Source organism: Gymnodraco acuticeps, unplaced genomic scaffold (assembly GCF_902827175.1).
Source record: "Gymnodraco acuticeps unplaced genomic scaffold, fGymAcu1.1, whole genome shotgun sequence".
In the NCBI taxonomy this organism is placed as follows: domain Eukaryota; kingdom Metazoa; phylum Chordata; class Actinopteri; order Perciformes; family Bathydraconidae; genus Gymnodraco; species Gymnodraco acuticeps.
Window position 1 is genome coordinate 133570 of NW_022989835.1, and position 27500 is coordinate 161069.

Consider the following 27500-nt stretch of genomic DNA (forward strand, 5'->3'; position numbering starts at 1 on the left):
TGCGGGCGCCGATCCCCACCACTTGTGTTTCGAGTGTTTGGGGCCTGACCAAGCCGTGAACGGCGTGAACCATTCCCCGGTCTGCAATGCCTGCCGAATGCTCCCGCTGCTCAGACGTCAGCACCGCCTGGAACATTTCCAGGCACATTATGTCTCGCCGGGTGAGGCGGAGGACCAGCTGGAAGTCGACGTGGTGGAGATGGTGGAACAGGATGTGGTCGGAAAGGTGCCATTTACATTCGCCATTCCGGCGAATTGACGAATCTGTCGAGGAGGAAGACGACGAGGACTTCTCGGTGTCGGACGCTTCCAGGTCCGGCCTCCATGAGGGTCCACACAGGTCTGCCCGTCGGGACTTTCCGGTGGCAGAGCGTGTGGGGCTACCGCTCCCTCCACCACTGCCACCGATGCCGGTGAGCCACCTCCGTCAGGGGTTCTACGGCCCGGTTCGTCCGGCGCAGCCGGCCTTCGTGTCGCCCCCGTTGCCAGACATCTGGCAATGTGTGGAGGCGACGTGGCGGCAGCCACTGAAGACGAGGGCTCCAGTGGCTAGTATGGCGGGAATCTTCAGGGTGCAGGGCCGCACGGACACAGCGTGTCCCGGTGTGCCCCCCCTTGATGAGAGCCTGGCGGCCCATCTGCTCCCACAGGCAGAAGGTTGGGCGGAGGGGAGAAAGCCTCTGCCCCCGCTGCTTCGTGACCGGGAGACGCTGGAATATCTGGATAAGATATTCCGGCTCGGAGCTCAGATGGCGGCAGCGGCCAATAATCTGGGTGTGTTGGGCGTTTCGTTGATCACTCCTCAACAGGACGCCCCCACCTCTCCGTATCAGGACCGGAGTGATAATGCGGACAGCTGCATTGGACAGATGAACAATCGGATCCATGGCGTGGCCACCGCAGCTGGCCGTGTGATGTCCCTGGCCACAGTCGGGTCACGTCATGTGTGGTTGGGACTCTTTCGATTCGAAGAAAGATCGTGAGGATCTCCTTGGGGCCCCCGTATCCACGGACGGACTCTTTGGATCGATTACCTCGGTCACACTGCGCTTTAGTCGCTTGGAGGAGGAGAGGGCGCAGCTCAGCCGCATGCTGCCTCTGGTTCCTCCTCAAAGGGAGTGTGGCGCTTTTTCGTGTGCCTGGCTCTTCGTGCTTTATTTATCATTTATTATTCTGTTGATCACAGCTGACTTTTCCCGGAATCCATTCTTGTGAAAGGTGCACAAAGGTGGATTTTTTTGCGAGCGGCAGGGAGATCAATATACTTTTGGTCTCTTTGCAAATCTCACATCCACATTTTCAATTTTTTTTGAAAAGCCATGGATAACTTTCATTCCACTCACTCCATATTTTCTGTGTCCAGTTAAAAGGCAGGTCATGGGCATCGTCAGGAAACGTTCGCTAGTGCAGGTGGCACCGGCGGCTGTGGCCGTTGTTGAAGCCTCTTCACGCTCCGCATCGGCAGGCCTCTCCCTCGGTGTGGAGCTGTTAAACTCGACCCTAACGCCGCTTACAGCCGGTCAACTAAAAGTTGTTCCGTTCACGTTGTCATTTTTAGATTCCTGCGCTTCTTTTTTTTGTGAATCCAGAAGCAGCGAGGCTTGGCTGTTTTTTCGTTTCGCCATATTTTTTATTACAAAGCCAGAGTTAAAAAAAATATCAGTATGAAAATATCAAATACCGCGCCGGCATCGCTGCCGTAACCATAGCAACGTAAGTAGCGTAAAGAATGCAGCGCCGCCACGTACAGATGGCAACACCCAGAAATATTCACAAATATAAAACAAATATTCAGAAACTGTAATGAACAATGACTATTATTTATTTCAAGAACTTTTATTTACAGAAACTCAACATTTCTAATCTGTTTGACACAAATATGCACGATTCTTTTGGGCTCCCCCTATTTATTTTTCAAAGTCGGCCTTCAGGGGAGCTCCCCCTGGCTCCCCCCCATTTCGAAAACTGAGTGTTGGTCCTACAGCACTTCAAACCCTTACTACAGGGCAAACATGTGTTGGTGAGGAGCGACAACAGCACCACAGTGGCGTACATCAACAGGCAGGGCGGAGTCCGCTCCGCTGCCTTATTGACCACAGCGGAGAACCTGTGGTTGTGGGCTTCAGAGAATGTGTTGTCTCTGAGGGCCCTCCACATTCCTGGGCGGGAAAACAGGGGGGTCATGTCAGACGAGTGGATGCTTCACCCGGAGGTAGTGAAGCAGATCTGGGCCCAATTAGGGAGAGCGGAGGAGGACCTGTTCGCCAACCGGCGCAACAGCCACTGTGACCTGTGGTTTTCCATGGCTCGGCCAAGAAAGCTGCTCTACGCCTTACCACCGCTGTGTCTAATTCTCCCCCTCCTGGAGAGGGTGAGACGGGAACGTCTGTCAGTCATCCTAGTGGCCCCAGGTCGCCGTTTGACGCCATGGTAGGCAGAGGTGACACAGATGACGGTGGGCCAGCCCTGGACGGTGCCTCAGGTCTGGAGGGCGCTGTCTCAGGAGTCAGGTGCAATTGGGGCGTTACCCACTCTGGGCAGGCTGAGACAGGGGGGACGAGGTTATTCAGACTATCCAAGCAGCAGGAGCAGAATCCACCACAGCCTGTTACAGGCCAAAGTGGTTGGAATTCCAGCGATGGTGTGAAGAAAGGAGTCTAGAGCCTCTGTCTTGTACGCTGGGCTCTATTCTGTCCTACTTACAGTTACTGGTAGTCAGGGGGCTTGCTCATTCCACAATTAAAGTGTATGCAGCAGCCATCTCGTCCTGCCATGAGAGATTTTGAGGCAGTTCAGCCTTCAGTCAGTTATGTTATGTTATATAAAAAAAAAAAAAATGCAATGTAATGTAATATTCAGTCAGTTATGGCGCGTGTTTTGCAAGGGATCAGGAGACAGCGCCCAGTGGTGCACACCTCCTCCCCGCAATGGGACCTGCCGTTGGTGCTCGAGGCTCTGGTCACAGAACCGTTTGAGCCTCTGGAGCGCTCCTCCCTGAAGGCTCTGTCATTGAAAGCAGCTTTGCTGCTTGCCTTGACTTCAGTAAAAAGAGTGTCCGAGCTGACCGCTCTTTGCCTTTTGATCCGGGGTGACCATAGCGGGGCGACACTCAGACCGAACTCCTCCTTTGTTCCCAAAAACCTAAGGAGTTTGTTCAGGTCGAGGGTTATAGAGTTGAAGGGCTCTAGTCTTCCACCCCATATTGGGGCCAGGGAGGCTAAATTACACCTCCTCTACCCGGTGCGTGCGCTGGCAAGTTATGTAGAGTGCATGGCTTCCATTAGGCGCACCGAACAGCTATCTGTGTGCTTTGGGGGGGGGGGGGGGGTTGTGACCGGTAAAGCTCTGTCCAAGAAACGCCTGACAGGATGGCTCTGCGAGTGCATTTCACATGCCTACGAACAGGCGGGGAGGGCCTTCGGGAGGGCCTTCCCCACTGGGGTCCGTGCACACTCTACACAGGGTATGGCCGTGTCAACAGCCAGTGTGATGGGTCGATGTTGTTGAACGACAGGGCGTTTATCCATCAGGGCTCCACCCACTGTACCCATAGAGTCCAGTAGAGGGCGGAGCCTATGTGAAATATAACGAGAGGTTACGTATTGTAACCCTGGTTATATAAGCACAGGCGGAGCCCTCTACCTAGGGGCCCTGTCTTTCCTATGCCGCTCGCTGAAGAGGGTGTAGGATGACAGTCAGGAGGCGTAGCCACCTTATATACTGTGGGCCTGCACGCGCATTCAGGTAGGCTCGCCCCGATTGGCCGGCTACGTTTATGCAACTCTGTATGTGAATGCTCGCATAGCATGGTTAAGGGTAGTACCCATAGAGTCCAGTAGAGGGCTCCGCCTGTGCTTATATAACCAGGGTTACAATACGTAACCCCCCGTTTTAATATACTCTTAGAAACATACAGCTCTGAAAAAAATTAAGAGACCACTCCACATTTTTATATGGCAGCCATTCCTTTCCAGTGACTGTTGAAGAAAAATGTAATTTTACTGAAACACATCCCCATAAATAGTAAAACCAGAGGAATTGATAATGCTGCAGTGGTCTCTTAATTTTTTTCAGAGCTGTATTACAGTAGTTTTTACAAAAGGCTTTTATATCAATTATAACGTTTGCACACACTGCAGCGAGAGGTTAGAATACTCCGCCAGATTTGTACATTTCTGGCTGTCTGTCTGTGGACAGATTATGTCAACAGCGTTGGAATTCTGCAATATCATTCTAAAATGGGCTCCATTACCATTGGGCTCCATTACCATTTTCTGGCCAGAGGGTTTTTATTGGAGATCTTGTGAAAGGGGGAGACAGAGAATCGAACAGGAGCGGCTCTAACCACTGAGCTAACCAGTGGCCCACATCACATTATTTTAAGGGATATACAGTACATAAGGGGGTCCCCGGTATATTCTCTATCTAGTAAGGGCTCCTTTGCTGATAAAACTACCTCTGGCACTATCTCAGTTTTGATTTGCGGCAATGCAACTATACCTTTGTTAATTGTGTTTCGAGGCGTGAAGATGGACGGTGTGGCGCAGTGCACTGTGCAATGATCATCAGATCAAGGGGTGAAACCCGCCGCTCCTGCGTCTGTAAAGCCGTTGTGTCCTTGGGCAAGACACTTCACCTGAACTTGCTCCTGTGGGTATTGTCCACAGTGGTGACCATTGCATGTATGATATGTGTAATGTGTATTTGTAAAGCGCTTTGAGCATCTGGAAAAGCGCTATAATAAATGTAAGGAATTATTATTATTATTATTATTATAGAAGTTAACCCAGTTTACAGTTTCAGATTTCACTGGTTGATAGTAACACTAGAATGGAAAATCCCATGTTATAGGGGTGTGTTGTTTTATAGTTAAATCACAGTATTTGTATTTTGTATGACTCACTCTGTAATATAATGTATTGATGGGAAGGATAGGTCCGTATTGTGATTCAAACACTAAAGCAAATCAGTTTAAGAATAAATAATGCATGAAATGACTGTGTGTTTGTGAAGACGACTCTCCTAGTGATGTATCTTCTGATCAGGTCAGAGGATTTTTGCCATTTGTACCACTAGCACCCACAAAGATGCTTGTGTTGTTTTTACCTTGCAAGTCTTTGTGTGTCTGACTGTGTACAGTTTTTGTCACGACATTGCAAAACCTAGCCTTCACAATCAGAAACACAAGCCGGCTAAGCTGACCAGTCACAGTTCTTTATTTACCTTCATAAACAGAGTTGCATTGATTTATAGTTCATTTTTAGGGCGTACCTATTACCAACAAAGTGTATGCACATAGCTGCTTTTCATGGGTTCAATCCCATCGCCTCTGCAGTCTACATGTCCCTAATTGCTCCTGAAGGCATGGCTACGCTATTGAAGTGCATGTCAGCTGCTTTGGGAAATTGTAAGCTAAATAAAATGTAATGTATTGTAATAGTAACACAGGCTCACTTCTATTCAAGCATCATTTCATGTTTGGCTGAAAAGGAACATTTCAAATGCATGATTGGCCACAGTGGGAGAGTTAAAGTAGAATGCATTGCTACCTGAACTGAAGAATAAAAAACACTATAAATGCCTGTAGAGCATTTAATGGCCAAAAGATGCAGGAAAATAGCAGTAGCTTACATTTGAGCCTTAACGGCATAATTGAACCGTCATCATGTTCCTGCCGAGCCAGGGGTCATCTATAATCATACATTTTATATGCTAGAGAAAAATTGATGTATCTTAATGATGTTGCAGTCAGAGCTCATTTTCAGCTCCGGCACTGCTCCAGACTTGCTAACAATGTCTTGTTCCTGTTTTTTGAATAACATCTACTTGTTTTTCACAAGATTGTTAATGCTCTTCCTCAAATCACGACTGACCGTAATGTGTTTTCTCCTCCTGGCAGGAGGTGAAGTACTTCCAGTTTCCCGGAGAGCTGCTGATGAGGATGCTGAAGATGCTGATTCTGCCGCTTGTCGTGTCCAGGTACCGACATCCGCCTCCTGCACGTCATTACTCCACTGACCCCTTCACCTTTTGGATAAGCAGATAACAAGTTTTCAGTGACGTACTGTATTCTCTGATTCATGGCCTACTATGTATATTCCCAAATCTGCAGGTTCAAAGCCGAGTGAGTGAAAAGGAACGGAAATAACAAAATACCTTTTGAACGTAGATTTTTACACTGCAATTATATATGACTAAAAGTAATAAATATGTTTTATTATATGAATACTTTTACACTGGATGCTACACACAGTAGGTCTTTAAAACTAGATTATGCTTTTAGTTTATAGCATTGAGGCTGAGCGAAAATGTAACATATTTGAACTAACAAGAAAAAGGATTCATACATGAACCAACTGTCACATAAAGCAGAGCAGGGTTTGATGCAGAGCACAGGTAGACAAATCTGATAATACCTTTTATTTTAGGTCATTCAGGGAGGCAAGGGCTAACCAGAGCAGAATTGCAATGGACAATATACTGTAGGCCTACAACATACAAGGACCAGACAAAGACTAACAAAACATCAGGGCTGTGGTGGCCAAAAAAAATGCAGGTGCAGTAAATATAATGCAACAGCTGACGTTATTGACATAGGTCTGCCCTGGTAAAACACTTTTTCTGTAAATGGACTACAAAAAGAGCATCTTCATATTTTTGCCCCATGCATTATGATTTTGTTTCATGCAGGCTTTAAAACAGTGGACAACCGTGAATAATATATAACTTAATTAACAAGGTTTGAATCAAATTGAAAGGAAATGGTTGGTTGCTCACCTTCCTGAATTTGTAGAATCCCAATTAGTAGTACGATTGTATGAAAACATTTCAATGAATAATACTTTTAGCAATACTGTATATGTTAGGCCTAAACATCGACTACATCTACTATTCTGCATATCACCGTTCACACAATAATACATGTTGAAATGTAATATTAATACAATTTAAAAAAAACGAATAGGAAACACTACCCAAGATAGTATACTAGTGCATCACTTTAAATGTTGCAGCCCCATGAATTTAGAGACAGCTTTATCTCCTTTTCTTTTGTAAAGGATAGTTCAATGTACCCGTAACTAAAGGACTATAAAGGAAGCAACCGTTTCTATCATTTTAGAGCGATCCAACAGCCCTGAGCAAAAAATAATATTTGACTGCAACCCAGCCCAGGACTTAAATACAAGCAAGAATAATCACGAAGACAAGACACAGATGGAGAGGGCAGCAGGCATGATAACACACAGGTGGGTGGGGCAGACAATCAGAACGGGCGGGAAATCATAAAGACAGGAAATAAAACCAAATATGACACGGGAGTACGGAGCCCTGGAGGGTTCATAGAGAGAAAAATAAATAAAATGTGGCCACGTTTTATTTATTTTTTAGAAATAGTTTGAAGAAAAAAAAAACATAAAAGATCAACTAAAAATATAATGACAACATTGCTTCCTGTCATTGAGTGTTAAGAATTGCCCATCTTTGAAGCCTCAAAAGTGTTTTTCCTACATTTTGAGGGCTGTAATGTACGGAAAAGGATTAGGGCCACATTAATTTTATTTTTGGTTCAACATTTTTTTTTTTTTTAAATCTTCCCAAAAAAAAATCATGTGGCCCTAATCCTCTTCCGTAGTAATGCTTCCATTAAAGTTAGTTAACATATCATAGCCAAGGCGAGGAGCCATGTTAACTGTGTCTGACCTGAAGTGCAAGCATAGGCAGTACCAGTGAGGCCAACTCTTTTCTGAAGATGGCACTAGTTTCAAAAGTCACCACACAGCTTGTGGATGTGTCAGCTGATGAAGAAGAGTCATTCCACAAAATAATAACGTTAGATTTTAACTGATATATAAAAGTCAGATATTAACATCCATCGTCCAAACCTTGAATAAAACGTCCATGGTTCTACTGAACCATCTTAATACCTTAGCCTGCAGTAGGTAGAATTGATAACACATTAAGATAAAACATTTCAACTTTTCATTTTCTGGCAAACAGTCTTTAGAGCTTTTCCTATTGATGTTTAGGTAATTTATTCCTTAGCTTATTTATTGCATTTCTGAGGGAAAGCAATTTGCGGTATGTGATGGAGAGCAAAGAGGGGATTCAATTGGAATTAAATAAATAAAATATCCTCGGAGGCGTAGTCGTGGGGGAGGGGGTCTGCAGTTCGGTGGACTAAGGATTGCACCACTGCTTTTTGCAGATGATGTGGTTCTAATGGCTTCATCGGTCTGCGACCTTCAGCACTCACTGGATCGGTTCGCAACCGAGTGTGAAGCGGCTGGGATGAGGATCAGCACCTCCAAATCTGAGGCCATGGTTCTCAGCAGGAAACCGATGAACTGTCCACTCCAAGTAGGGAATGAGTCCTTACCCCAAGTGAAGGAGTTCAAGTATCTCGGTGGGTCTTGTTCTCGAGTGAGGGAACAATGGAGCGTGAGATGGGCCGGAGAATCGGAGCAGCGGGAGCGGTACTGCAGTCGCTTTACCGCACCGTTGTGACGAAAAGGGAGCTGAGCCAGAAGGCAAAGATCTCTGTCTACCTTTCCTCCCCTCCTACCCTCACCTATGGTCATGAAGGATGGGTCATGACCGAAAGAACGAGATCGCGGCTACAAGCGGCCGAGATGGGTTTTCTCCGCAGGGTGGCTGGTGTCTCCCTTAGGGATAAGGTGAGAAGTTCGGTCATCAGGGAGGGACTCGGAGTTGAGCCGCTCCTCCTTCGCGTCGAAAGGAGCCAGTTGAGGTGGTTCGGGCACCTAGTAAGGATGCCACCTGGGCGCCTCCCTAAGGAGGTGTTCCAGGCACGTCCAACTGGGAAGAGACCAAGGGGTAGACCTAGGACCAGGTGGAGGGATTATGTCTCTTCGCTGGCCTGGGAGCGCCCTGGGATCCCCCAGTCAGAGCTGGTTGATGTCGCCAGGGAAAAGAAAGTTTGGGGCTCTCTGCTGGAACTGCTACCCCTGCGACCCGACCACGGATAAGCGGGAGAAGATGGATGGATGGAAATATCCTCGGATGTGGCATTTTGGTTATTATTTCAGAGGATTTTTAGCACTTTGAGGCTTTAATTTAATCACATTTCATTTAAAGGTGACTTATCATGCAAAATATACTTTTTGATGTCTTTTATACATAAATATGTGTCCCCGTGTGTCAGGGAACTCACGCAGCGTCAGAAAATAAAACCCTCTCTCTTTTCCTCCGAACCCAAATCTCTAAAAACGGGGGTACAACGGAGCTGATCCAGATTTGCGTCCGATATGACGTAATATCGGAAATGTGGACCCACGGCCCTATCAGAAAGTTTCTATCAGAAACAATGCCCAACTGTTTTGGACGTAATATAGTCGGTGTTAACATTAGCATCGCTAACACTCAGAGCTAACCTGTACTGGAGAGCATGTGTGTGAAGAAGCAGGAAATAAAAAGGAACTCAACTCGTGGTATAACCGGCAAGAGAGAAAGCCTTTGAGCTCCATACTGTTTCAGAAATAACCCTTGATAATCCATGATATGGAGTTTCACCACGGTAGTATTTAGTTTAGACAGTAGCTGCCGGGTCCCGCATGAGCTCAGACCCCTCCTTTTTTTTTAAAGCTTTATACCCACACTCAGCACTTTTGAAACAGGAAGTGAAATAGAGGGATATGAGGCATGGCTAGAATGGGTGATCTATTTGGTATTTTGAGCAAAACACTTCATAGACATGTTTTTTATATATTTGTATATATCTGAGACCTATGATATTGCCTAAAAATAGCATGATATGTGCACTTTAAATGGAGTCTGATGCTGCAAGTTCAAATCTGGCAAAACTAAAGTGCAAAATGAATATTTTCACTGCTGAATGGCAGAAGATGCTTCTTTTATGATCTTGTTCACTTTTACATTAACAAAGGCTGTTTAATGTCACCCGTAATAAGGTAAATGCTGCTTCTTGTGTTTTTTTGCCGATTAACAAGGAGGAAATCAGCACTGACGTATAATCTGTTTGACATTGTGGTGCAAATTCCCTTTTTTTATGCAAAATTAGGAAAACTGAATTTGTACATTTAATAAAGAAAGTATTGATGTTGTGCATCAATAGTTTTTACCTCAATGATCAACTTGTTACTCAGAGTAAAAAAAAATCTCATTATAACGTCTTAAAAAAAGTCAAAACAACAACAGGGCCATTTACTAAGGTACTAAGGCAATGCTTAAAGTAATGAAAAAGTGACCTTTTAAAGGGGCCCTCAAATGCCAACTTTCAGGTTTCATATTTGTATTTTGTGCCTCCATTGGTACATGTCTCCATGCTTTAATGTTCAAAAAGCTCTTTATTTTTCTCATACTGCCTGTGCTGCAGCCCCTCTTTTCACCCTCTGTCTGAAACCAAACCTTGGACTTTGGGATTTTAGCCTTTGCAGACCATTCACATGCACAAAAACCTAGATAACACACTACAGGAAAGGGAAACCCCCCAGAAAGCTTAATAGGGCTTCTTTAGCATTGTACAGTTTATTGTGTTGGACACTATCACACAGCACTGTTGCTTTTAGTATCTCTTCATTACTCTCTGTGTGTGTGTGTGTGTGTGTGTGTGTGTGTGTGTGTGTGTGTGTGTGTGTGTGTGTGTGTGTGTGTGTGTGTGTGTGTGTGTGTGTGTGTGTGTGTGTGTGTGTGTGTGTGTGTGTGTGTGTGTGTGTGTGTGTGTGTGTGTGTCTGCCTGTGTGCGTGCGTGCGTGCGTGCGTGCATGCGCGTGCGTGTTGCATTATGTCCCTGAATGAAAGCAGGGGATTAAGCATCTTTACATTCACAAGGGAAATCCAGCAAACACCACTTACACTGATGCGATGCCAGCTTGGCTGTAATTAAAAAGCTGTTTGTTTTGTTATTGGTGGAGTGGCTAATGGTTATTGATTTAACATGAGTGTATGCTTCCCAAAATAGTTCACTTTATGACCAATGCACCTAATAATTCATATTCATTACTGAATGGATAAGCCGCAGCAGCAGCAGTTCTCTCCCTCTGCAGACCATGAGCAAATATCCATCATCAATGCAATGCCCTGAAGAGAGAGACAAGGATGCACTGACATAATTACAAGGATCAAGATCCATTTTAAACTTTGTTTTGCAGGCAGTCTCATACCTCCGAGGACTGAACACTTGTTCAGTGCTGCGAATAGAGAATGCTGTGTGTAACTACAGTAAGTGCCAGCATTTGTGTGAAATGCGTCTTCAATATTTAACTGAAATCTGATTTTAATTTTGATACATTTTTAAATAGTAATACAAGGAAATTCACACAGAATGGATTGTGGCATAATTGTGTGAGTCAAAAAAAATAAAATGTGTCGTAAAACTATGAAATAACACATTTTTTTAATGAACTACATCTCTGGTCTCGCAGACTCTCACAACAACACACGTCACCAAGATGGCCGTCACTACTGTCTTGTCAAAAAAGTGATTGACTATCAACACAATTAAACACATCCAGAAGAATGTCATGCAAAGCTGCCTGCCTGCCTGCCTGCCTGCCTTTGACTCTCTATGAACTGCCTGATCTTTTTAATGTTTAATGTCAACCATTTGTGCAGATAGCATGAAGTAGAACAGATCGCCGGTGCTAATGTAGCGTTAGCATTAGCATTTCTCCCCCGGGCTTAAATGGTGTATTATAGAATGATCACACCGGTGTGACAGTACTCTTCAAAGGGTTCACGAAATATGACTACTACTCTTACTGTTTAACATTTTGGGTCACTTAATGTTACTTCATGTTAAGGCTAATAAAAATGACAAGGCTAAGACTGTAATGCTAACTAACCTGCTTGTTACTAGCTAGGTAGCTAACTTGATCCAGCCACTCCTGGTCCTTTCATCAGACGGGAAGCGAAAGAACGAGCAAGACCCATTGCTGGTATGATAACAACCTGGTACTAAGCACACAGGCATCTTGTTAAAGTTATCTTATCTTAGCTATCTCTTATATTTAGCGGAGGAAAACAATTGTGATATCAGTTATGACATCACTTACGCGATTTGTAGTCTTTCTAGTTGCGTATTTTCCATAGTCTTATATTTCAACAGTTTTACGACAAACTGTGACTTTTTTGACATGGAATAATTTTTTAAGATTGACAAACATCATATGTGTAATTCGTGGCACAATTCAAACGGGATCGAAAGATAAGTTTTCTCTCTCCATTGACTTCAATACATAATTTTTCGGAAATAAGGTCCCATGGACCGGAAGTAGATGGGCGTGACTTCGCCACTCTATAGAAGCAGTGCTTCGAAGCTTGCTTCAAATCACGTGACATATGACGTCTGAAGCAGCGACTGCTTCGTTTCCAGAATGAATCAACTCACTGGTTCACCGTCCAATCAGGTGATTCAATGCACTGCCTCATCTCGATTCTGACAGGTGACAAGTTGAAACAGTTTCAAATGTGAGCGCTTCAACACTTTATAACCGCTCTAAACAATGCGCAATGTGTGGGTTGTTGTCTGGTGTATTGGGGATTTTTTTACTGGGGGGACGCTATTTTAATTAGGTCATCCCAAACAATGCCACACAAGTGCGCAAGCGCACAGTGCACTCACAAAACGGGCAGACAGGTCCACATCATCATCATCATCAGCTTTATTTAAAGAGACTCTTGGTCCATTATTAAGAGACTTTGCAGCCCAGTTTCCCAGCTTTGCAGTCTATCCACGGATATGCCTCTTGTTTCCTCCGCCACATCTCCTCCGTCCATACCTCTGGGAAAGGTGAGCTTGAGCTAGCCAGGGGAACGTTGCTAGCGCAGCTAACGTTAACGTTAGTGCAAGCATTATCCACGTCTTTAGGCGGCTCTTCTCACCTCTTTCTTCTTGTGAATTATATTCTTTTTAGAAAATAAGTCAAGTAAAAAATGTTTGCCTGCCATTATAGAGCTTTTTCGTTAGCGTTTTTGAGGGAAAGAGCTGCCGCAAAATCGGCACACCCCCAGCTCGCCGCGGGGTCACGAGCGTGATGACGAATCATACTTCTTTAAGGAAATCGTTTTTATTTTTTATTATATTGTGAAATGTATTATGTTTTTGTCATTATTACAACAAATACACACTTGCAACTGATAACACTGGCAATAATTTTATATTTATTAGACTATTAAAAAAAGATCATGCTCCAAATAAGTGGGGGCCCATTACACCACTGTTGTCGTAGTTTGCGTTGATGCTGTTGAGTTGTTGTTGGTATTGCATTTGTATTTGATTATTATAGAGCAAGCCAGGAAGAAAGATAGGTCGTTCTGGCTCGGGAAACACTTCAAAATGTGGAGAAGTTGTGAACAAAATGACAATTATGAGTATTAAAAAAAAGTTCAACAGTTTAAAGAATAAATAGCCCAGCGGATAGAGCCAGCAGCCCGCATGCGGCAACGTCCTCCTTGCAACTGGTTCGGATCCCGGAATGGATTAACTTTTAATCATTGCCCGCTTTTCAACTTCACTACTATAACTGATAAAAGGCCCTCTCCGGACAAAAAAAAGCCTTTAGAAAAATACAAAATAAAAAGAATAATGTAGGCTACCTCAATAAAGATATTTGAGTGTTCCCCATCCCACATAATTACCCCCTGCCATAATTACACAAGCACACCCAACCAATGCCACATTCTCCAACACTCTCTTCTCAAAAACCCAATACACACAATTATCAATCTTTAATTGCAAATAGAACATGATAGTCAGTCTTAGCGTTTGTGTGCATCGAATATTTTTCAAGGCAAAAAGATACGTTGCATACCCACTGCAGCCTTGCACTTCGCCAGGAGAGGTTGCTGTAACTGAAGCTTCGAGAAATTAACCTATTTCGAAACAATTGTCCAAGTGGTTTGATGCTTCATTCAAAGCTTCATTTGCCCATTACTAGTTCAAAGTATTTTCTTCAAAACCAGAGTCTTTCCAGGCCTGCAAAGGTGCTCCGTCGACACTCTCCGAGACTGCCGTGGTCTCTTAATTCCTGTTCGCCTGTGCCTCTGCTCCTGCTGTGTTCTGCCTCTGCTGTCTCCTTCAGTCTCTCCCAGTCTCAGTCTGTCTTCTGCTGCTCTTCTCCTTCCATTTATAGGCAGGGCTGTTGGTGCAAAGTGGCTCCAGGTGTGGTCACTCATTGTTAATCAGCATGGCAGAAGTTAAAGGGGACCTATCATGCAAAATGCACTTTTTGACGTCTTTTATACATAAATATGTGCCCTCGGTGTGTCAGGGAACTCACAAAGTGTCAGAACACAACACACATTAGCAAGCATGCTAACACTCAGAGCTAGCCATGGAGCTAACGCTGTAGGTTACTAGAGAGAATATGTGTAACGTAATGTCCTTGAGGTAAACCCTGCGTGAGAGAAAGGTTTGAGCTCCATACTGTTTCAGAAATAAAGCTTGGTTAGTCGTTAGGAGCATAACATGCCATTTAATCACCGCAGCGTTTAGCTGAGCTTCTCCCGGTAGCAGGGGAAAGCTGCATGACGCTACAAAGGGGCGTCGCTAGCAGCAGAATCAGCCTGTTTGCAACAGGGCTGCAAAAGAGGGGTATGAGCAGTATGAGGTGAGGCATGGCTACAATGGGTGATCTGTTTGGTATTTTAAGCAAAAAACTTGACATAACAGACATGTTTTGTATAGGTATGGCCCTACAGTGTATTTTTCCAATATAGCATAATAGGTCCACTTTGAAGGTCCCATTTCATGGCCATTTCTACTGATCATAATTCCATTGGTGGTATACTAAAATAGATTTATATTGTGCAATTTTCCAAAAAAAATAAAAATACAAATGTGTTTCTCATACAACATCTCTGTATAGTATATGTACTATATATTTACTATATATTTACTATGTATTTACTCTCTGTCCTAAACGACTTGGAGATCCTGCCCGCCCCCCCCCCCCCCCTCCCTATGAGCCCAGTGGCCGTCTGCGAGACAGTGAGACACAGCGAAACCCAGCCGAGACCAGCCCGAACACACACACACACACCCACAGCCTGGCTGGGAGTTTGTGTGTGTGCTCACACACCGACTCACAGCCAGGCCCGGACGGGCCATTGGGAGGACCGGGAGCTTTCCCGATGGCCTGGCCTGTTAAGTGGCCTGCTGGCCTGAGGATTTTTTTTTTTATGTATGTATTGTGAACGCAACGCTGCGCAAATGTGGGTCTGACTCTGCCTCACAGAGGGTGACTGGCTGTCTACATGATGTGGCCTGCCGACATGGCCACTTTCATACAGATCATACTAATGCCCTCGATTGGTCTCTGTGTGTCATTCAAGCTCGGGAGGGTGTGTATGTTACATTACATTGCATTTAGCTGACCAGTATGTCTGGCGCGAGAGAGAAAGCGCGCGCATCGGTTACGTGTATTGTTGTTGTTAGCATCTGGTGCTAGCTAGCTGCACTAACGGATATAATGAGCTGTCAACAAGGTGGAGGAGAGTCCTCTCCTGTCAGACTGAGAGACTGATAACTACAGCTCAGGTGAGCTAAAGGACTCGGAGTGTTTAGATTAACTTGGTCTAAATGATCTGTGGGTCTCAAACGGTTTGGTCACCATTTATGTAAACACATATTTCCATTTGAAGGGGGAGTGATTAGTAAAATATGCATGAATAATACCAAAAAAAAGTTAACTAGGTGAAAAAAGGCAAGATAAACTTTAAAAACGTGTTGAGAGCTAAAACTAGTCTTTGCTGATGCCTCAAAGAGGAGCAGGAGGGAGAGGGGGGAGAGAAGGGAGACAGGAGAGGCTGATTCAGGAGCCCAGACACACTCACAACTATAAATGAACCAAAAACAAATAAATAAACAAGTTTCAATGTTTTTTCATATTGGATATGGTATGTTATTGGTTATGGCCATGTTCTTATGATTTTATGATTATTTAAATGTGCACAGTTCTGTTTCATATGGGTGTAGTCTCTTTAATTTCCCCCTCAAAGTGCACCAGATTGATGCATTTAAAGAGCCTGTGACACGAGTTTCCCCCATCATCCAAACCCATCAATTTGAGTAAATATTGTCCCCTTGAAAATCGTTACTGAACTGATTTTGGATATTTGTACTTTGATAACCATTAATCTGCCCTACAATGTTGACCATATTCTGGATCTTCTCGGGGATTCTTCAAGTCCCGCCAAATTATGTGTGACGTCATTGCGGGCACAGCCCTCCAGCCAGGGGCGGTTCTAGGGGGGGGGGGGCAGTGCCCCCCTAACACTGACCTCTGACCCCCCTGTGGCCCCCCTAACAATGAAAAGGTTTTTTTTTGTTTTTTTTAAATGTATATTTTCTGGTACTCGGTTTGTCAAAAACCGCAGGATTTTGTTGCTAATGTGAGATTGTGCAGACACCCTTATGTAAAGTAGAGATGTAACTGTTCATGGCCTTTATTTTTATATAAATATGGTGTGAGTGCAAACATTGCACTATAATTTAAGCTGAAGCTAACAGTAATAACTGTAAGATCTATCTGAAATAAATAAGTGTAGTGAAACAAATACCAATAACTGTATTGCATTGTTTTCTTATGCGCAATTACTTCATACTGTCTAGTTCTCTTTTTCGTCCTGCATTTATTGTGCCCCCCTCAGAAAATAACTGGCCCCCCAGTGGCCCCCCCAGTCAAATTGGTCTAGAACCGCCACTGCCTCCAGCTGCACCGTTCAGGATCCCAGCATCTGCATGTAAACGCACGATGGTGCACACAGCAGCAAGCTCAGACAGCGATGACAGTTTAATTTTGAACGTGTCTGAGAGCTCATATGAGGCTGAAGGATCGGTTTATGTTGTATCTGTTAGAAGTTTAGGAATTAGGTGCGTCAATATGGGCGATAATACGGTCATGTAGCCAGTGGTGGACTGGGACTAAAAATCAGCCCGGGACTCTCAACCGGCCCACTTCGGTACCGCTAGTAAGTTGTCAACGGGGGGAGTGGGGGATGTGCTAGTGACTTATCCGACCGGCCCACTTCGTTACCGGCCCATCGGGATTCGTCCCGATGGCCAGTCCGCCACTGCACCCAGCCCAGCCCACGTAAACTGTCAACGGGGGAGCCTCGATGCCGGGGAAACGGTGGACCTAGTGTCCCGATCGGAGTGGGAATAATAATAATAATAATCCGTGCATTTTATCCATTAATTTCCCCAACATTGTGGTAAAAAAACACACGTTTAATCCATGTTGGTGTACAACTACAAAAAGCATCGGTTTGTTTTCTCATCAGGAAATGCAGACCGGCTCAAACAAACGATTTTTCAATCATCATCCTCACGATCATTTAATGTATCATATGTTCGCCGAATTGACATGAAAGCACAAATAAATGTAGTTTCATCCACTTGAGTTTACAACTACAAAAATAATCGATTTGTTTTTATATCACATCCGACGGGAGGAAATTCAGCAGCTCTCACTACCGATTTTGAATCCTAATGTAATCATCATCTTCACCACGATCATTTATGTTTATGTTCGCCGAATTGACATGAAAGCACTGACAAATATGAATATACTGTAGTCAACTTCATTACAACGTTATTAACGTGCCTAAACCAAGCGGCAAACTCTGGGGAACAGCCGGGAAGCCAATACGGAAGTGCCACACACTGCAGTTCATACATGGGCCGCTAGGGACTGGCTGCAGAAAGGAGCAATTTCCATAGACCCCCATGTTAAAATGCCCAACTTTACAGCAGAAAAAAACATGTTTCTACCCATGGATGCAATAAATATTATTATCGATATAGTTAGATTCCACCTTCATGATTATGAATCTGTGAGTGAATTGTTTTCTAACACGACCCTTTTATTTATATTAGGTCTTAAAGTTTTTGCATAAATTAGGGCGTGGTCACGTTGATGGACACGTACATGCCTCACTGTCAGCTAACAGCAACTTGTCCACTCTGCTAGGCTACAACCATAGAGGCGACAACGTTAGTTAGTCATAGCACTGTACTTGACCCTTTAGCTTTAGCCGTGTTCGTGGTGATTGTGCCTTTTAGAGAATATTGTTACAAATACCAGACAATTAAAATGTCGTGATGTGCGCTTGAATGTACTAACAGAACTTCCAAGATGTCTAAAATGATAATATTATACATGTTAACCCCGTTCGCAGGTGTTTGTGTGCTTGGTAGCTTAGCTTGTTACTTATTAGCCAGCTAAGGACGTAACCCTTTATGCATACATATACATTTTAGTTTATGATTCAGCCTTGGGTAAGACTTTTATAGTCTATGGCTATGACGCCCATAATGCTAAACGGGAGCAAATGTTAATAGGGGACCCAATTATCCCAGTGGTGGCCGCCGGAGCTAACGGAGCCGCAGGGGGCTAGCTCCAGCCGGCGTCCCGGAGCTAGCCCAATGCGGCTCCGTTAGGTCCGGGCGGTGGAGTCCGTCTTTTCTCAACGTGTGAATGACAAGCATTAAGAATAATAAAATATAGCTAATTCTCTTGCAGATTGTCTCATTTGATTATGAATGTAACGTTTATATAGGGGAACTACACTGTTAGCAGTAACTTGGTATGCATGTATTTCATGTTAGCTTAGCTTCTTAGCCTGAGCTAGCTCTGTTTACTTCCAGTTCGGAGGCAGCAGGTCCCGCCTCGGCTCCGCCTCTTTGCCCTTATTTGGAGCAGGCGGGATTAGACTCTGACGTTGCTGTCAAGCCGTTAGTGGCCGACTCCGCCTACTAAGGGCTTCACGGCAACTCTGCAGAATCCTATGGATGACGTCACGGACACTACGTCCATTTATATATACAGTCTATGGCCTAAACTCAGTAATTCACCATTTCTACGCATGACAACACACTTTGTCCGTGTTTGGCTCTCTCACCGCACAGTGAAGCGTTCCCGCATTGACGTCACTTCCGGCTTCCCCCAAAACTTCAAAATGAGTGGAAGGAATTTCCCCGCGATGTTCGAAATTATTGATATTTATCGGAACGGTATCGCACCTTCTTTTTTAAACTGACGGTTCGAGATGACTAGTAGCCCAATATTTCATTGCACAACAGTTGTTGGGAGGCTGTCACAAGCTCTTTAAGTCCAACATTAAAAAAAAAAATCTTACCGGGCTGGGGTATATTGTATCATATATCATATATTATCTCATCTCTTTCAACCTGTCTGAGTCAGAGCGAGAGTTTTAAAAAAAAAAATCAGAGCGAGAGTTAACAGCTCATCTAGTTCCATCTGTACTGTAGCTAGTAGCCTAGTTTCACCTACTAGGGTGGTAACTGACACCCTAAAAATAGGCCTTGCCACCCCAGCTGCCACCCCAGTTGGCAGCTTTGTTTTGAAAGAAAAGTTGTGGCTCAGAAATTTATGAGAGAAAGTCTCTAATGTCCGAGTGCAAGTGAATGCAGCACAAGATGCACGTCATGTAACCCCTCCCCCGGTCCTGGCGCAAGCGTGGACATATGATTGGCGGCGATTTAATTTGGGGAGTGGGGACGGCGCAAAACGAGAAGCATTCGGACCCAAGCACTGAAGGAATGAGGTATTTGCGGTCTACACTGACAGAGAAGAGACTGTCAGTTTGGCTGTACTCAGCATTGAATCAAAACGCACTAAAGCTGTTGATCTTAATACGTTTGTGAGGCGTTTTGCTGAACAACATGGTAATCGCCGCATTCAGCTGTAGACATTACTCACGGATGAGCATACAAAACTATTAAGATGATGACCTTACGTGTGTAAATATATTTTTTGTGGCCACTGGATAACTACCTGGGGTAGTAGATTTAAAGTTTAGGGCTATCACTATGGGCAGCAACGCTGTAAATATTGACAAATAAATCCAGGAAAATGGCACAAAAGAAAACTGGTAGTGGCCTGGCTGGGTGTATAATTCCCGGCCTGATTTATTGTCCCAGTCCGGCCCTGCTCACAGCCTCTCCGCATTCCGCCGTCTCAGGGAGGAGAAATCGGCGGAGCTGCAGCTGAGAAAAGATTGAATGTGTGTGTGTGAGGAAGTCCGCGGATTGGTCAATTTGGACCAATCCACGGACGTAACGTAACGGCTCCAGGGATTGGTCCATTTGGACCAATGGGTCCATTTGGGTATGGGCACGTCACTGTACCCAGGAAGAAAACAATGGAAAAAGAGAAATCTCCAACGAGGCGTTCTGGGGCAGCATAGACAGGTATTTTCTGTGTTAGAGTTTTACTCGCTACAGGGTGTAGTTTGAGGGTTTGTGACTCTGCAGACCGTTTACATGCAGAAAAACCTTCATAACACACAAGGGGACGGGTGATAACCGGAAAAGCATGACATGGGCCCTTTAACTTAAAACCAGTTAAAAAGGCAAACACATTTCAGGGAAAATTACACAATAAAAAGGTATAAAACACACACACACACACAAACACATAAAAACCATGCAATAATGAATAATTAAAATACATTGCAATGTGACATTACTGCATTTACCTCTGCACTGAGACACAATTTGCTTGCCAGTGCAGTAAGAGGTGCATTTCACACAGCGTCTTGTTGTTGTATTTGTACAGGTTTAGCAACCGCATTAAAAACTGAATTGTTTTACAAGTTTGCCTCTCATTATTTATTTTGTTCAATGACAGAGCGATTGCGTTTTGTATTGTTTGTTTTAACATTAACGTCAAACCTCAAAGGATAAGAAAAGAGAAGTCTTATGATGCAGTAGCTGTTACTCTCTTTGCCTGAAGGTGGCGACGTCAACGAGTACATTTGCAGGTCTAAACTGCTGCTCCTTATAAACAAAGCTACCAACCAGTTGATGTAATTATAACACACGAGGAAGTCAGAAGACATTAATTTATTACATAGTGAAACTTCCACAAAGGGGGGAGGACGAGCTGGATGGACGATGAACTTTGTACTTATTTTAACCCAAACCTTACAATGTGGTTTTTGTTCCATAAACTTGCTTATAGTCATCAAACACAGCATAAGCTTCTCATAAAACAGATTTTGGAAAGCACAGTCAAATGATGCTGTCCTACCAATCAGACATCAGATCAGAAAAGGCCTTGCTGTGTCGTTCTACAGGACATGGACAACCAGCCTACAGTATGTTGTTGCTTAATTTGGAGAACTTGTGTTCTGTACATCTACGTATGTCCAACTGATGTTTTAAGTTTACTTTTAGGCTGGGAAACAGCTGTTTGTAGTTTTTCCTGAAACTGACAATTATATCCTTTTCCTCCGCACTAAATGTTAGTTCAGTGGAGATTTAAATAAAGTCATTTCGTACCTTAAAAATAAAAGTTGGCAAAACAATCACAATCACAATTTCCGAGATCCAATTTCATCATCCATGAAATCTTAACAAACCCAACGTCAAGTAAAAAAAGTTGCAATCTCCAGATGGGCTACACAGCAGAACCTTGTGGGGAAGTTGTTTTCTTAAAGCAAGTTTGAAGGTTCGGAGAGATCAAAGGATTTCATATTCTTGTATAAATTCAGAACATTGTCCGAGGTCTAAAGCCTCATAAAACCATTTCTAAATGCATTGGCTTCACTCAGGAATCCACTGTCTGAATGAATGTCCAGGTTTTATGTCTGAAGCTTTCAGATCAATTGAAAGATTGTACAGCCTTGAATAGGTGATGAGTTTTGTCCAAGGTCTTAGGCCTGATAAAACTATTTCTATATGCATTTGCTTGACTCAGACATCCATGCTGAAAATTGACATTTCGAATGTACAGGATTATGCGTTTTATGCAATATAATCATAAAAACTTGATTGACAAAGGAAGAATGGGTTGCTAACTGATGTATTGCTTCAATATTACATGCAACCAATGTTCTGAGGCATCTAAAAAATGGCTGTTTGGATGTGACTTGGACCAGCGTGCGAAGTAGGTTCTGTGGTGTTTAATATAGCCTCAGACACAAATGCGCCAATTTATTTTTAAAAAAGCATTTCTCCACACCTGTCGAGAAAGAAAATAACTGAGTAGAAGAGAATGGAGACCTAAGGTGCTGCTGCAGTTTATATTGATGTATGAATGCCTAAAAAATGGGAACTGATATTCATTGTATTATTCCTCGTTTTTCTTTTCATTTATTTTGTGTATTTTATGTATTATATTTAATTATACATTTTTCTTATCTACCGTTTTCTTTTTAATAATTATGGCAATTTATGAATGTGTATTTTCCCTTATTGTGAAGCATGTTGTGTTGCGTTTCTCGAAAAAAGGATGCTGTACAAATTAAGTTCACAATCATTAACAACATTATTATCATCTACATGCATGGTATTTTTCCCTCGGGGATAGAGGCATAAAGCACTAACTGGGATGTTTCCTTTTGCAGTTTGATGTCGGGACTTGCTGCCCTCGACGCCAAGTGCTCCAGTCGGCTGGGCCTGATCACAGTGTCTTATTACCTGTGGACCACCTTTGTGGCCGTGGTGGTGGGGATCGTCATGGTCTCCATCATCCACCCAGGCGGAGCGGCACAGAAAGAGGACTCTGAGGACAGCGGAAAGCCCATCATGAGTTCTGCTGACGCTCTGCTGGACCTTATTCGGTAAGACCACCAAAACATCTGACTGAACATCAGCTGACCTTGAGACAGTGTTTGACTGAAACAGTACAGGTGGAGCTCATGCTGCATAATTGATTGGCTATAAGGATATCGCTACACCATTATTGTAATGTACCTAAGTACATCTACTCAAGTTCTGCACTTTTGATAAATGAGGTACTTCACTTGAGTATTTGCACATAATACTACTTTACACTTTTGCTGGATTTTAGAAACTGGCCATACTGTTGAATGAGTATTTTTGCTACCCTTTAAAGTCCTTACCAAGAAAAAAGCAATGAAAAAATAATTTATTTACATTTTGAATATCCTTGGGCCAATAATAAAAACATCAATGTTTTTTTTTACAAAGGAGCCCACAATTTTTTTAATAGGCCTCTACCAAACGGACAAGATGTCGCTTAAAATCATACTTCTAAAGTTATTTCATCAACATAATGATGAAACATTTAACATGTCAAATTAACAACAATAAATGGTCAGAAGTGTTATCATTTTCTAGCAAATAGGCCATTTTAATGACTTAGCTTAGTTCACTAACTTTACCATAACGTATCTAATCAACTGTTTGTTAGAGCATGTTGGGAAAAAAAATGATTTCTTTTTTTTGTATCAAGTTACACAATTATGATCATCAAGTCCTTAAACACTAAATTATGCAGAAAAAAACGTGTGTTTATCTTTGAAAGTCTCACCAAAGTGATTTTGTTGTTGCTAACTTCCTATGAACAGGATAACTTGCTATCTGTGCTAGTGAAAAACACAGGGGCATCTAGTGGACTCTTTAAGCATAACATACATCAACCAACCGGTAGAAATTGGCTGACACTGGTGGAAATAAGTACAACTTTTTTTTAAGTAAGATATGGTGACTCAAAGTGTGCTCTACTATATGGTCTAGCAGAAGGTTCATTCAATACTTTTATACTTTGACATGATTACGATTTTTATTGCAGGATTTTATTTGTAACAGAGTTCTTTAACAGTCTAATACTGGTACTTGTACTTAAGTTAAATATCTGAGTACTTCTTCCACACCTGCTCTAAACAACAATCTATATCCGCAAAGTCAAGTGCTCTCGCTTCAGGACGGCCTCTGTGAGGTCGACTGTAGGGAAAGGATGATCCGCAGAAAACTGACACAATTACAGATTATATCTGTGCCGCAGGGGATTTGTGTTTGGGTTTAAAGGTGATGGATTCTGAGAAAAGGGACACAGCAGGGAACCGAAACAGAATGAGATATAAGGAAACCGATCTGGAGTGTGTAGGCCTACATCTACTATACACCTATAGGCTACCTGTATAGACACATAACAAGTCCTTTTTAAAATTCATTTCAATGAGGTGAGTCCCATATGTTACAGTCTTAAGAGTTTAAAGCTGTAGTGTGATAATGAAGTTGAGGACTTACAAGAAATGTGAATTGTAAGAAATATTTTTATAAAAATAATAATTGTGTTGTTTGGGGTTTAAAGTCTTAATATTTAAAAAAATAACTGAGATGTAGAATTGTGTAATTAAAAGTAGGTGTGTGTCCACCTATGTGTCATAAAGAAGGCTGTCACATTGGAACCACAGAATCATAAATGTATATACTGCAGATGTTTAGTATTGCACTACCAAATCAAATAAAGTCAAAATGGCGGAAGCCTCCCAAACAGCTGATACGTTCCAGTCCTGGCACATGGCCATCATTCTTTATCTTCGATGTGAGCAGTGACGGTGTGCTCAGTTTATATAAGCTCCTCCGTGAGTATCCCCCCCTTAATATCACATGAATATTTGATATAAATACATGTATTACATGTATATTTAACATACATACACTTAATAGTGAAGGGGGATAGGAATGGCCCTTCCAAATGTGGACTGATCCAAGTGTTTTGAATCTACTGAGGTGCTTATATAAACAGAGGTTTTTTTTGTTATATTCCATGGAATGCTCTTAACATCCCGATAGCAATGAATATATTAAATGCTTTGAGAATAAATACAAAACATTTTTTCATCTGTGGAAGCCGTGGCGCTGTAAAAAGCACAACCAATCATTTTAGCCGGCCCGGCTAAAATAACTGGATGGCCTCCAGTGCACAAACTTATCTCGTGTGTTGATTAGATAGATACACTTATCTCGTGTGTTGATTAGATAGATACACACTCCTACCACAAGGTGTCGACACATAGTTGTGACCTATGTTTAAATCCACATGTACCATGTACCATGTACAGTGTCCGAAGTAACGCGTTACTGTAACGTCGTTATTTTTGGCAGTAACTAGTACTCTAACGCATTACTTATCAAATTCAGTAACGCAGTTATCGTTACTACATGGTGCGTTACTTCGTTACTGCGTTAGTTTTTTTTATATAGTCAACAGTCAGGCGAACAGAGATGAGAACTGTACTTACCTGTAAGTACAGTACTTGAGTAAATGTACTTAGATACTTCCTGTGTCACATGCGGAGACGGGCTGTGGGCGTGTTTGTGTTGTTTACTAACAAGACTATCATGGCGGCGGCGGAGCTCAAGTCTAGTTTCTCCACCTGGAGATATTCTCACTATTTCACTTTTGTCGAGCACAAAGAAAATAAAGTTTCTGTTAAATGTAAGTTGTGTCTTGGCGGGTCAAAGATCTTATCTACTGCCCAAACCAGTCATTCAAATCTCTTAAAACAAAAGCAAAAACAACATGCTAGGACGAAGCTAGTAGCTAAGACCACAGAGACTCAGCCGACACCACTCCACCTCAACCTAAGCAACAGCGGCTGGATTTTAACCAAGGGACTGCTAGCCAGGGAAAAGTCGATAAAGCCATTGCACGGTATGTTGTAGAACACATGCAGGCTATTGCTACAGTGGAGTCACCTGCTTTCAGGGAGCTAGTTAGCATGACAGCATGTCCGGGCGGCACACGGCATATGGGACGGAAAACTTTTTCCAACTACCTGGAGAAAGAATATACAAAAATGGAAAGCCAGCTAATATCGATGCAATCCAGATTGCATATAATGCATGTCAAGTTGATCAACAGATTGTATTATTCTCCAATGCAATAACAGTACTGAAATGAAGGCTATAAGGGCATTAATGGGAGCCCTTTCTTTAAGTAACTAAAACGTTACTTTTCACAGTAACGCATTACTTTTGGGTTTAAGTAACTAGTAAAGTAACCGAGTTACTGTTGAAATGAAGTAACTAGTAATGGTAACTAGTTACTGGTTTTAAGTAACTAGCACAACACTGACCATGTACCATGGGACCCGAACAAGAGGTCTTGATTAAACTTGGCTAACACTTTAGCACGGAGCACGAGTCAGTTCCTTAATAGACCAACTAACAAAACATGGTACCAGGAGTAAATTATGAAGTAAAATAAAAACACATTAAGTGAGGAGTTGTGACAAGCGACATGGATTCATTAAAGCCACCGGAGACGCTAAAACCTTCGGGAAATGTCGACAGCAACTGGCGGACCTTCAAGCAGCAGTTCCAGCTTTACATCACGGCCATGGGACTGGAAACTTAGCCGGATGCTAGGAAGGTAGCGCTACTGCTAACTATAGCAGGCCCACAAGCGATAGAAGTGTACAATACTTTTGTGTATTAAGAGCAGGCTGATAAAGACAAACTGGATAAAGTGCTCGAGAAATGTGATGCCCACTGCTCTCCCAGAAAGAACGAAACATACGAGAGATATGTATTCCGTTCACGTGTGCAGCAGCATGAGCCTTTTGATAGCTTTCTGACTGACCTGAAGCTAAAAGCACAGTCATGCAACTTTGCTACGCTGAGGGACTCCATGATACGGGACCAGATCGTTTTTGGCATGGAGGATAAAAAGGTCAGAGAAAGGCTGCTAAGGGAAATGGAGCTGACATGTGAAGCAGCTATAAAAATCTGCCATGCAAGCGAGCTGTCCCGAATGCACGTCAGGACTTTCAGCGAGATGGCGGGCGCGCAGTGGCGTTTCTATGTGTACAAAACTGGGGGGGCAGAGAGAGGTGGGGGGGAGAGAGAGAGGGGGGGGGGGAGAGAGAGAGAGAGGGGGGGAGAGAGAGAGGGGGGGGAGGAGAGAGAGAGAGGGGGGGAGAGAGAGAGAGAGGGGGAGAGAGAGGGGGAGGAGAAAGAGAGGGGGGGAGAGAGGGGGGGAGAGAGGGAGGGAGGAGAGAGAGAGGGGGAGTGTCAAATTACATACTGAAGACCACACGGAGCAACACTGTGAGCGCATACATTTACGTACACAGCGTGGGGATGTCATAGTAATGCACCTTAATACATGGAGTACAGGGCACCATCACAAAGCAATTCTTAACAATAACAACAACCGTAATGCTTTAGCATTAAAACACCATAGACTGTAAATATAAGGAAAACACAGACACTCATCACCGAGGTCACAATATCAATCGATCCAGCAGAGGCAAAACACAGAAGATCAACAACGTCTCCTCCACACCCATATTTGTGGAAACTGGGCATGGCCTCTGATGTACAGGACTGGACATGACCAGACATATTCTATTGGCTATGGCATAAGACACACCTTCCCATGTTTGTGTAAAAAGGACATGACCCCTGCTAAATATTATTCTCGGCTATGACATAACCCACTTTTTGGGGCCTCAGTGTGTTTCTCCTTAAGTCCGGAGCCCCCCTCCCTGTGTACTGCTGTGAGGGAAGTGGGAAGAAACTGCCTGCTCCCTTATCAGTGACACCCATAAATCATTATAGGCCTTACACTCAACTTAACAAACCACTTTGTTTATACTGTAAATATAGAAAAACCTAAAATATGAAGCATTTTCATTGTGGGTTATACAAGAATATAATCGATTATATTTGATTATAACTAACTTTCGTTTGAATTATTCAACCGGATATGGAGATCTCAACACCCTCTTTTTAAAAC

General features: G+C 43.2%; 1 protein-coding gene across 1 annotated transcript in view; it reads left to right on the forward strand.

Annotated features, from left to right (window-relative positions):
* slc1a7b (solute carrier family 1 member 7b) overlaps positions 1–27500 on the forward strand; it is a 79462-nt gene that overhangs the window by 25563 nt on the left and 26399 nt on the right. Inside the window, exons 2-3 of the mRNA XM_034235008.1 lie at positions 5900–5979; positions 22354–22569. Coding sequence (XP_034090899.1) covers positions 5900–5979; positions 22354–22569 — 296 coding nt within the window. The remainder of the gene's footprint in view (positions 1–5899; positions 5980–22353; positions 22570–27500) is intronic.